At 38.8% G+C, this 12,669-nt stretch overlaps 1 protein-coding gene across 3 annotated transcripts in view; it reads right to left on the reverse strand.

The window, feature by feature from the left end:
• Positions 1 to 12,669, reverse strand: part of ADAMTS3 (ADAM metallopeptidase with thrombospondin type 1 motif 3) — a 213,835-nt gene that overhangs the window by 12,250 nt on the left and 188,916 nt on the right. For 2 of the 3 annotated variants that reach the window (XM_081148292.1, XM_081148291.1), the window contains exons 10-15: positions 12,246 to 12,378; positions 9,756 to 9,869; positions 8,079 to 8,224; positions 6,725 to 6,900; positions 5,165 to 5,298; positions 3,581 to 3,704 (exon numbers count right to left, since the gene is read on the reverse strand). In XM_081148292.1, the coding sequence (XP_081004418.1) occupies positions 3,581 to 3,704; positions 5,165 to 5,298; positions 6,725 to 6,900; positions 8,079 to 8,224; positions 9,756 to 9,869; positions 12,246 to 12,378 (827 nt within the window). Of the gene's footprint in view, positions 1 to 1,552; positions 1,637 to 3,580; positions 3,705 to 5,164; positions 5,299 to 6,724; positions 6,901 to 8,078; positions 8,225 to 9,755; positions 9,870 to 12,245; positions 12,379 to 12,669 lie in introns of all 3 variants that reach the window. The other variant, XM_081148290.1, reaches the window with a different exon arrangement.

A 12,669-nucleotide genomic window follows, 5' to 3' on the forward strand; every position in this document is an offset into this window, starting at 1 on the left:
AAGCGACAACCACGGTTAGCTGAGCATTACGTTCTCACTGCTCCTGCACGCAGAAGAGGGCATCCATAAACTGAAAGAAGCAGTTTCAGAAATTAACTTCAAAACATTGGTAGCTTGTGTGACATCTGGCATGAGATTAGGGGAAACTTTTTTTTTTTAATTAAAGAGGAAGAAAAGAGTTGATTTTGTTTCCAACCTATTAGCCATTTATCTTGTGCTGACCTGTGAATTGTGTCAATGACAATTCGGAGAAATTCTATTCTTTCCTGGGTCCTTCTATGTGATTTTAGTTTTGTAAGCCACTGTTTTGAAGTGGGGCCAATTTTTAGAGTACTTGGTTGAACTTCTGAAAATATTTTATCAGCCTCTCTATTATTTTAAAAGTCTAAGTGGTGAGTATAGATTGCCAAACTTCTAATTAATAAGATATCTTTATATTCAAAAGCCTGCCTTATTCTAAAGAAATTACAAAAGGAAAATCAGTGAGAAGCTTCCATTTTTCTTGTGATAAACTCATTTTAACCTTTAAATAAATTTTATAGTGGGAATGTTTTAAAATATATGTTGTAAATTTGACCAAACAATTTGTTTGGAAAATGTCTGCAAGTTGTATCAAACACTGACTTTACATGCATCCCCTAACCTCAGTCTTCTAATGCAAAAATAATAAATTCTATATGCTTAATGAGTTGTTGAGGGTTTTAAAATCATATATCAGCCCGGCCGGGTGTGGCTCAGCGGTTGAGCATCGACCTAGGATCCAGGCGATCAGGGTTCAATTCCCAGTCAGGGCACATGCCCAGGTTGTGGGCTCGATCCCCAGCATGGGGCCTGCAGGAGGCAGCCAATCAATGACTCTCATCATTCGTGTTTCTATCTCTCTCTTTCCCTCTCCTTTCCTCTCTCTGAAATCAATAAAGATATATTTTAAAAAAAAAAGAAAGAAAAAAGAAAAATTATGTGTAGAAACAATTTTAAAAAAATAAAAAATAAAATCATATATCAATCCTGTTAAATTTCATATATAACAAATCTTCTTAGTATTATTACATATCCTAAACATTATCTTAAGATCACTTAAATTAAAACTCCAACTATAAATCAACAATAGTCAGGGCAAATAAAGAAATCCAGTGTTACATCTCATTTCCATCAAAAAATACACAAATACAGGAAGGTGATGCGACTGATAACTTATGTTACAAAACATCCAACACAGGATGAATACTGACAGAAACTCAGTTAAAAAAGCACAACTGCTGATGGAATCAGAAAGAAACATATTTGTCATCTGTAAATGGACAATTAATATCTCCTTGTGGGTAGATTTGCCCAACTTTCTCAAAACATTCATTAGTGGCTTAACTAAATGGAATAGTAATTTTGGGTCAGGTTCTCAGCACCTGAGCCAGGGGAAAGTCCAGTACATGAGAAGTGCCCCATTTGCCAGAGCGCGTAAAGGCCAGAGTAACGTGCTTAAGATGCCAAGGACAGCAGAACAGCTTGATGCCGTTTAGGGATGCCCATCTTTCTGCTCTTTGCTACAACTTACCCAGTACATTTTTAGCTTCCCTTGTTTCAGCAAGAGAAATATTACGAGCTCCTTTGGGTAAAGTGAAGGCGCCTCTCATCTTCCCTTAAATAGAATGTCTTTCATTAGTGGAGGTTTCATGTTTATCAAAGTCTTGCTGTTTCATTGACTATATGATAAGCTATATATATATAATATTAGGAAAGTTAAAAATATGTTCTGTAATTTTATATGTTGGAGTAAAAATGCATTTATAATAGTTAGCTAATGCCAATAAGCTGTTAATAGTCAATGAAAGTAAGACTAAGCATGAATGAGAAATGATAGAAGTGATTTGAAGTTGAATACTTGCAGATTTCATTTTCCAGCAACTTGAATTCTTTATGGCACCTCTTGCTTAAATGTTTCCCTGTTGGAAAAGGTTAATTAGTCTATTGGATGACTATACAGCCTTAGTGCAAAGAAATGGATGTCAGATTATCTCTGAACAGTTGGAATCTGTATGACTGATGAAAGCTTTCTTCTGTTCTTCTGACATTGATTTGCAGGTTTAGCATAATTTTTGAAGTGTCTGAAAAAAAGTATCACTAGCTCATATTACACATAATATGTAGAATAAATGAGTTATGGCAAAACCTTTTTTCATTACATTAATTCACTCTGGAAAGAATACAAAATGAATTATTTTACATCTAAAACAAAAATATACAACTGCAGTAAAGAACAGTAAAGTACTTCATAAGATGGAGAAAATTACATTTTACTATACCAAGCCATGATTTTTATATATATATAACATTCTAATTCTGTTTGCTTTGCTAAAATAATATAATCAGTCAGGAGGCAACATTTGCTTTATAATAATGTTCGAAGTACAAAACACAGTAAATTATAGCACAGGAATAAAAAAGACATAATAACTAGAGTCAGGGATGCCGAAGAAAACGCATTAAAATAGTCGCCTGGCTCTGCCCCGCCACCCGAAATATATCAAAGAGCGAAGCGGTGGTGTGTGGAATTGGCTTGAGCTGGGGAGCTGAGGTATAGTGAGAATAGAAAGAACAGAATTAGTCCATTTGGATGAAGACCAATGTTTTTATACTTTCTTTTCTCCTAAAAAGGAAAGCTACTGCCACAACCACGTGCTCAAAGTAAACCAAATCTTTTTGTTCCTATCATGCTATGAGAGACAACTGTATACTGACAGGGCTTTGGAAGAGGTAACAGAAGTTTCTCAAGGGAAGCATCATGTCAAATTTATTTTTAAATGCCAAAATCTCAGAAACATTTGCCCAATAAATGCTTATTGAATAAGTAAATAATGTTTGTTATAAATTCAAAAAATTTAGTAATAAATATTTGCATCTAAGTCTTTTATGAAAATTCCAATGGATAATTATGAAAGTATTAATATTTTTTCATATTATTTGTGTATTTTTTCCATCTGTTGAAATTTATATACACCTAAGTCCAAGTCATTGATTCTATAACAAGCACAAAAGTTCTCACATAAGTAATTATACCATAGGCTATTTTTGTTTGTATCTCAATTTTGTTTGATGTAAAATTTTTAAATTATGTGAAAACTGGACTCTGAATTTACAGATTTATAACCAGGAAAAACTTGTTCACTTTTAAAATAAAAGAAGCAAAGCGAATGTAATATATTCAATTGTATCTAACGTTTTATGATTTTTTTTAACTTCTGATCAACAATTTATGTGCAATAGAAAATTCAAAGTAAGCATCAATTTTAATAATTAGGCCTAATACATTTTATTAAGAACAAAATAAAATAAAACACAGATTTAGCTAGTCACTATCATTGATAGTGGTTTTATCTGTTCCTTCTCAAAATTTAGTAGATAATTTTTATCCCGAGTGCTAAGGAGCACGAATTCAAAGTTTTTTAAGTAGTTCCGTATCCTTATCTGAATAAAAAGAAATCATCAGCTAATGCTCTATGTTTATAGAGAAGACGCAGCATTCCTGAAAGAAGTCTCAAAACCACAAATCATGGAGGAGAAACTCTTCCGAGGCCTCGCTTACCAAGCTTCCTGGGAGTCCTGGTGAATGTCCCCTTCACGGTTCGACAGTGGGAGTTATCTCCTCCACAGACGCCACACTTATCCTCAACCTTGTTAGAGCCAATCTCCCTATCGCAGCCCACTTTCTGGGGAGAGAAGATGGGACACGTGGCCAATTGCAATGTGTCAGGTCACGGTCAGCATCCTAGAGAATGATGGCCTTGTTTGATCAGGCAGGCCGTTGGCACTAATTCATTCTAGCTCTGATTTAAATACCTCAATCTTTTCAAGAACAAATATGCAGTGAATTCTAGGTTAAACTGGACTCCGGGATAAGCTTCCCCCAGTCTAATGACCTTCACATGCACTCATCATCATCAAACAGTTATTAAGCACAGATGTGGGAGGTGCTGAGGAGACAAAGTTGGTGAGCTTCCCTGGCTGCTCTCGTATTGACAAAGGTGGGTGATAAAACAGTGAGCTGGACACTGGCACAAGCTTTCCAAGCTGGCTCGGATGTAAGACGAAACTTCACCAAAGCGGCAGGACGTTCACGGTCCCTGAAGGGGCCGAGTACGTGGGAATGCGTTCAGGACTGCAGAGGGGATTCAAGCAGAGCCCCGAAGTTGTGTGTTCAGAGGACAATATTTCACCACATTTAAACCAGTGGGAGGTTGGTGTGGAGTGAGTGACGGGGGAAGGAGAGTGAAAGGTCTGCAAAGCATGGCTGTGGAGGCCCGGCTATCAGGAAGAGTTATTTTCACATTAACTACCAGGGAACTACTGAAGGTTTTCTGAGCCGGGGCAGCTCCTTAACGTAAATCGGTGTAGGGCAAACGCTATGGGACATGCCGTGGCGCTTGTAAGCCTGGGAGAAAGTGGGCAGAGGAGACAGTGTGGGGGGTGAAAGATGAACAAAGCCCAGACTGGGCTTTCAGGGAACGTTCAGGATGAACTATGAGCCATCCGTGCACGTGAGGTTCGTTAATATAACACTAGTTCTGAAGGAAAAGAAATCAAACAGGAGCGATGTGATCGTTAATAAGGATAATTTAACATGACATGTGGACATGAATAAAAAATAACCTGCATTTTAAAAAAAGAGATTAAATGAGGCAAGAAGCAGATTTTGCATCTTCAGTACTTTTGTTCTGATGTGAAACTTGGTGTTTAAACTTAGAATCAATTGGAAAGTGAGAGAGAAGGAAAGAGAAAAGTTTCTATTCTCTCTTAAGCAAAAGATAAAATACACTTAGCATTGAATTTTTTTAAAAAAAGACTTTGCATGTTAACAGCAGATAGCTACTAGTAAAATACTGAAAGCAAAGGCGCTCCCAAGTTGTATTCCCAGCCTATAGACATCAGAGTGGCTCAGGAAAAGCATGTGACTGGAAACTGGGAAAACTGCATTTACATCTTGATTCAGCCAGGGAGCAAAGCTTGATTTTACTGAGTGCAGTTTCTCCCAGATTTGGTTTAGCTAGTGTACTGCTCATACAGTCACATAATAATGCAATTTCACAGATAAGAAATAGTTTCGAAATCCTGAGAATACGCAGAAGAGTGATAGCAAAAGAGGAGCTGCCACGCTCGGCGGGGAGCTCACCACACACTCTCCTCGCACGCAGATGCTGTAGGGGTCTTTGTAAGAGCAGCGCGTCCCGTCGTGCACCAGCTGTTTCATGTAGGCGACATCGCCGGTCTCTTTGGATTGACAGTAAAGGTGGCATCTTTTCTTGGCTGCGTAGGACGGAGGATTAAACCAACTATGTAAAGTGGTATATTTGAACAGTATCATGTATTTTATTTTTTAAATATAAAGTTTCAGCCCGGCCGGGCGTGGCTCAGCGGTTGAGCGTTGACCTAGGATCCAGGCGATCGGGGTTCGATTCCCGGTCAGGGCACATGCCCGGGTTTGGGCTCGATCAATGACTCATCATTGATGTTTCTCTCTCTCTCTCTCTCTCTCTCCCTCTCCTTTCCTCTCTCTGAAATCAATAAAGATATATTTTAAAAAAAAAAAAATATATATATATATATATATATATATATATATATAAAGTTTCAGTGTGACTTACTGAAAACAAAAAAGGTTATAAACAAATCAAGAGACAGGGAAATTATACACATGTAACATATTTGCTTCAATCAGGGTGACCATATGATTTAACATCTAAACTGGGATACTTTGAGAGTGAAAAGGGCTCTATTACTCATTACACAGGGACAGCAGGTCTAAACTGGGACTATCCCAGGCAAAGCAGGTTGTACGGCAACCCTAGATTTAACCACAGCTCTTCAAATACTTTCCATCAGAGCCACCTAACCTTTAGTGACGCTTAGCGCACCAAAAGGGTTTCTCTTTCATTTGACCCAATGACCTAGTACAGTTTTTGCCTCTGTATAACCTCACTTATTAAATTTAATATAATTTATGTAACTCACTTCACCAAAATAGATTTAAAAAATAATGCATTTCTTCTTAATGTACTGCAACTTTGAATTCCTACGTGGATGCATCTTTCTTTTAAAACAGCTTTTTAAATTTAACTCAGCAGTGTATTATATCATATGATAATTATGGAACTATTTTCTTTTATTTACCCAAATAAGAAATATAGTGAGAAGTTCCCATTTGAACATATTTAACTGGAAAACTCAAGGGTAAGAAGAGAAACACTAAAAGGGACTTTCCAAGAGTATTTTTAAAAATCTAGTGTAGGACACAAAAGTAAGAAGATTATGAAGTTTCTGTGGTTATTAAATAATGGTCTTTTTCTTACTCCTGACCCACTGGAAAAGAACTATATTTTCCTCTAGCTATTCAGGAAGGACAGATCACAATATTCCAGAAGTGTTTCCTAGTAGAGGGATTTCCATTGAAGGAGGAAACTCCACATCTCTTCCACGCTTTTCATTTTGTTTGCTTTCCACTGGTCTTTTTGGTAGTGATGGTGGCAGTCTGCTTGCCAGGAACTATTCCACAGTTCTCACCCCTCTAGGGAAAGGAGAACGTTAACCTTCTTCTCGAAAGCCAGAGGGATTTTACCCCTTAAGCACCAAGGTTCCTAAGTCACCAAACGGATCACGCGTCCAAGGGACGGGAGTGGAGAGCGCGTGACCTCTCAGTCGCCACCCAGCAGCGGGCGAGAGGGCGTCCACTCACCGTCAGGGTGCTCGTAGGGCAGCCAGTGGTGTTTACTGCTCTGGTATTCAAAGTGGGAGTTTCGCTGCTGGCACTGCTGTGCCCTGAAGTCCTCAAAGTGTTTTTGGCACTCGTCTGTATTACAAAGCTGGTACTCAAAATTAACACCCGGACAGTCCTGACCGCCATTGATGGGCCTAAAGAAAAGACAACATTTAAAAAGGCCTTTTGGCGCCGGTCCAGCAGCTGAAGCCTGCAGACACAGCGCTCCAGAGAGGGCAGGAAGCCAGAGCTCCTGAGGGGCCAGCGCCAAGTGAATGAACTCATGCTTCCTCATTTCCATCCCTGCCCAAAAGCACCGCCCTCTCCCCGCTGGGGCGGGGACGTGGGGCAAAACGCAACTTACAGTCGCTTTTCAAACATATACTTTAAATGCATGGCAAACGCAGATAAAGAAGAACATAGATATGGACCCAGGAAATTTATATTTTCTACCACACATAAAACACACAAGCGCAGCCCAGAGAGACTCTGACCACAGCTCTGTACCTCAGTTTCCCATCCTTTCTTCCTTAGAGAAAAACTGAGAGGACTGAATGCGTTAACATATTTAAAACACTCACAACAGAGTGTGGCTCACAGTGAAACTTAGCTGCTCTTACTCCTGTAGATTTTATTGTTTTTGTGACTTCCACTAATACTAGCATCACCTCTTCCCATGAAGACAGGCATGTGACACCGAGTCTTCATCAGAGACGTTCAGAGCCAACGTGCTGCCAGGCACAGGGCTGCTCACATGCTAAACCCAGACGAGGGAGAATGTCCTAAGTGCAATATTTTGGTTATTTTTTTCCCTTAGAAAATAAACTTTCTTGAGTGCACAAGAGGGATTCAATCCATTCAGTCTGAGTGAATGAGCGGATAACTTTCCCCCACAGTTCCTTGCCTTCTCTCAGCACCCTTTCGTTGTTGTCGTTGTTGCCCTGCTCTGAAGCATCCGCTCCTACGTCCGAGCGAGCGAGCGTCCGTACTTGGTGCTCCTCCTTCCCTGAAACACCCGCGCTTCTTACAGCGAGTCTCAGGCCCTCGGCGCCCAGGCCCTAGAGTGCAGTGATGGGCTTCCCCTGCTCAGTTCCTTAATATTCCAAAGCAAGTTTCTTCAAAATCTCTAATCTCCGCTCAAGCCTCTCACCTTCACCAGTGACTACACTTCACAAAATTGATAAATGAAGATGTACCCAATAGGGACACTTACCCCCTTAGTTTTCATGTTCTGTGTTTAACATGTGCTTCATGAAACAAATAATAATGACATTATATTGAAGCATTTTCTGGCCTATCCAAAAATAACCAGAACTACAAGGGTCATACTCACATTGGATTATTGCACTGGCGTGTCCTGAAACGAGCACCAGTTCCACACGTCCGGGAACAGGAGCCAAACTTAGTCCATGACCCCCAGTTGCCGTCTTGTTTTTGCTGATTAGCGTTCTTCCACATGCAGTGGCCCTTATAGCACCACTAGGGAAATGACAAAGGCAATTATGATAATCAGGCATATGCTAACGCTGGAGTTGTTATACAAGAGCTGGAATGGAAGGGCTTCATTCCCCAACCCCACCAGGTGAAAATGTATTTAAAATGACCCCAAAGCAATGATAACAATAAGGTTCTCTATGCAAAGGGTAATTTAGATGTGCACTTTTAACTATAAAATTGAAATAAAAAAATAATTCATTCCAATGCATTTTTATAGGATACATTTACTGGTGAGGATCAATCATAACCAATAAAAATTATCTGGGCACCTACGTACAATAAAAGTATTTCAGGAAGTTGGATGTTCAGAGTTTATTTGGAAGATATCTTTTCCATAAAGCAAAAATGAATCAACTCATTGTTGCTCTTGTTATTTTAGTCAAAAGTCTGTAATACCAAATTTTCCCACAGTAGCACACCGTATGTAATGTGTTTAGCATAGTGCCTGACAAAGTTTGAACATGGATAATGGCAGGTTTTATTATTACTGTTATTATGCTTGTAATCTTCATTGCAAGTACAGTTTATACACATTTGAAATAGAGCTTTAAAGGGCATTAAAAGAACTAAAAGCTATATAAATCTTCTTTGCCAGCTTTTGGCCCTCTCAATAATATCTTATTTCCAAACTAGTCAAGGCATTTCAACTTGAGTTCTTAACATGCCTTTGTTTTGGGATGGGTGATCTTTGAGTAGGGTAGCTGGCACTTGGCCAGTCTTTGAGCATTTAATCCTGACTGCACAACTTGAGATTCAAAACCTCTGGCATCTTTCCCCAAGGAGCAAGGCCAAATCTTCTGTGTAAATTCACAGGACTTTATTTCTGGACAACTTTCACAAGGAGTGGGAGGCCAGCAAGTAAATCAAATCCCATTAACAGGGTCCCAGATATTCTGCTGGCTGCTGCTTCTTGGTCTATCAGTAGTGGGCTGAATAGTGGTTCCAAAGGTCCTAGAATCTGTAAATGTTACCTTATTTGGAAAACAGTCTTTGCAGATGTGATTAAATTAAGGATTTTGAGGGGAAGTTATCCTGGATTATCCAGGTGGGCCCTGAATGTAATCATGTGTGTCCTCATAAGAGAGGGGCAGAGGGACATTTGCACACAGAGGAGGAAAAGAGAGCAATGTGGTCATGAAGTCAGGGACTAGAACGGTGCAGCCACAAGTCAAGGAATGTGGGCAACCACTGGAAACTGGAAGAGGCAAGAACAGATTCTCTATTACAGCCTCTGGAGAGAGTACGTTCCTGCCCACACGTTAATTTTGGCTCAGTGAAACTGATTTTGGACTTCTGGCAGCCAGATATATGAGAAAGTACATTTCTGTTGTTTTAAGCCACTGAGCCTGTGATAACGTGCTAGAGAGATCATTGGAAACTACTATACAATGTTAGCACATTACCGTAATGAAACCTCACAAGTTATGGTACTCATGAAAATGAAATAGAGCTTTGTGCATCATTTTCCAGACTTTTAAAGGTGATTAAATCTTCATGGAATAGACAGACTCACTTTTCCAGCAGCACATTCAGTCCCATCAAGTGGGGGTCCCTTTTTAGTCTTACAAAAGTAGGGGTTATCAGGATGGCTACACCACAGCTGTTTACATGGGTCAAACGTTCGGAACTGGAAGGGAGAAAATAAAAATTTCAATGAAATACAGACAGCAGGACATACTCCAACAATATCTTCTATTTTAATTTCAAGTCAACAGCCAAAGTCGTGGCATGCTGAGAAAAAAATACTGCCTAAGAATTCCAAGTAGAGAATATTTTTATTCTGCTTTTTAAAATAATAGTGATAAACAATGATTTGTCTGGGATTCTCTAGTTGACTCTTAATATTTCTGCATGCAATTTCTATTTTCTGGTTTTCAAATAGACAATGCTGGAATTTTTAAAAATGTAATTATTATGAATGTTTTAAATATGAAAATGTATTATAATGATTATGCAGCTCTCAAGCTACCAACATGGCTTCTCTTCACCCTTGTAAGTATGAACCAGTCAGATATAAGTAAAAAAATGCCCATCATAATGAACTGACTAAAAGCAGAAAATATCTGTCAAACTGTCTATGTAAGATAACGTATTCCGGGTGTAACAAACTATTGCAACACATTCATGTAGTTTACAAATTAATTTCCAACTAGAGAAAGCATGCAAGAGATATAGAAATATTTGTTATTTGCATGAACCACAATTGTTTAGGTCAGGATATCTATTGAAGACCCATGGCTCAATAAATTCTGCTAGCAGGTTTGAATATGGCATTTGGCACTACAATATTAAAAAATAATAATGCCAATCAACAAATGAATAACAAATTCTTAGTTCCCTAATTTTACATTTGTTATGTAAGATTTGATACAGATGAATATAGGTAACGTGTAAGTTTTGAAGCATTTTATAAAACAAGTACTTGCAAACACACCACCACAAAAAAAAACTAGAAAATTCCAACACCATTAAATCTACCAATATATGCCTCTACTAGACAAGCTCCTTACTTTCCCTCAAACATAACTAACCAGGATTCTGAATTTATTATTTCCCCATTTTTTGTATTCAGCTGTTTTCTCACATGTCTAAACTAACAAAGCTATAGTTTTGGACTTTTATAAAAATGGGGAAAAAAGTACTTTCCATGTATTTGAGTCTCACAACAATCCATGGCTCAGAAATATGGGTTACAAGGTAAGGAAGTTATGGCTACAAGTGAGAGAGTAACAGAGCCAGACTAGAACCTTAGTTTTCTCAATCTTAAGATTGTTTTTTATTTTCCTAAAACACTTGATATTGTCCAAATACATGTGTCAGTACACATACTTCTGTGTGCTCTTTACTTGTCCGCTCTCCTTCTAACTGTAAACATCTTCCCATTGCCTACACCACTAATTATGTACAGCCTATGGTCAGAGCTTCTTCTTAGCGCTCATTTTGGACCTGGGTTTTTTGTTCTACTTCCTATTACTTAATGCAGAAACATTCCCACCATGTTGAGCCCACACTTTAGAATTCTCCAGTCAAAACATTAATGCAGGTGATTAGAAGCTGACAACCTACAGTCCAAATGGCTGAGGCTATCGGCATATGGAAGATTTGAAACAGTAGATCAACCTATTTTCAGTACCATGAAACACTTATTTTTCTGGCTCTAACACATAAAACTTGCTCCAACATATAAAAAAACATTTATTTTTAATGAACTACTACATCTAAACATGGAAATTTAATGAAACATACCTTCAATCTGAATAGCTACATGGAAGACTGGCTCTACTGGATTCCACTGATCATTTACTATGTGCCTGTACTGTGCTAAGCACTTTGGTTACATTATCAAATTGAACCCTGACACCAATTCTATGAGATAAAGACTATTATTATCCACATTTTACACATGAGGAAACTAAATAGAGAAATTTAAGAAAGTGCTCGAAATCATGCATCTAATAAGTGTAAGGTCCAGGCCCTCATGACCCACCAGCCTGGCTCTGAAGCCCATATTCCTGACCTCCATGCTCTTCCATATGATTCTCACATGAGAATAAACCAGTACCACCCTTCCCTTTGGTCACAGTTACATGGAATCCTGGCCAACAAACTAATAAAAAGCAACCTGTATAAGGCTTAAATGTCATCTCTGAAGGTCACAAAAACCAAGGGAGTAACAGAACATAAAGTTTGGAGCTGGCAACCTTGGTTTCCATATCCAGGTCCCCTATTTAGCAGATGTGTGATTTAAGCAAGTTCCTTAATCTCTGTAAATCTTGGCTTTTTCAACTATAAAAGTATACCAACTTCCATTTAGTGTTGTCACAAAGATTAAATAAGATGGTGTACTTAAGGCACTTAGTTTTAACACATAGTGATATGCAAACACAAAATCATTGGAAGAAATTCCTGTCCTCGCACCAGTGAGCCTATAAAGCTCACCAAACAGGAGCCACACAAAACAGATTTCAATATGCAAGACCTGAAGCGACTGTGAGAAACATACCGCAGTGCACATTTTATAACCAACCCCAAAGTCAAAGCGACACTGCTCATCCATAGAATAATTGATTCCAGGAAGTTCTGGGAGTTTGGGCCAATCATGTTCAAAAGGGTCATCAAGGAGACAGTCATAGGAACTGTAGGAAGGAAAACATCGCATGTGGTTAAACGCTCATTCCTTTATCTTGTCCTGATGAAAAGAGTGTCCTTAGCTTACCTACTCTGGGATTTCATTAGATCACAGAGCAAGGTCACAAAAACTTATCTCTGAAGGATTTTGGTTTTCGTTCCATTTTTTAAAAAGACCTTTTACCCTTATTCATCCCGGGGAAGGAGTCAGTGGTGACTCAGGGACGCAGTGTAGCTGCGACGCCTTGTTGGGTCCGTGCTGAGCTCCTGCAGAGTGGCGGAGCGAGCCTGACCCTATG

This window comes from Miniopterus schreibersii (assembly GCF_964146895.1).
Source record: "Miniopterus schreibersii genome assembly, chromosome: 1".
Taxonomy (NCBI): Eukaryota; Metazoa; Chordata; class Mammalia; order Chiroptera; family Miniopteridae; genus Miniopterus; species Miniopterus schreibersii.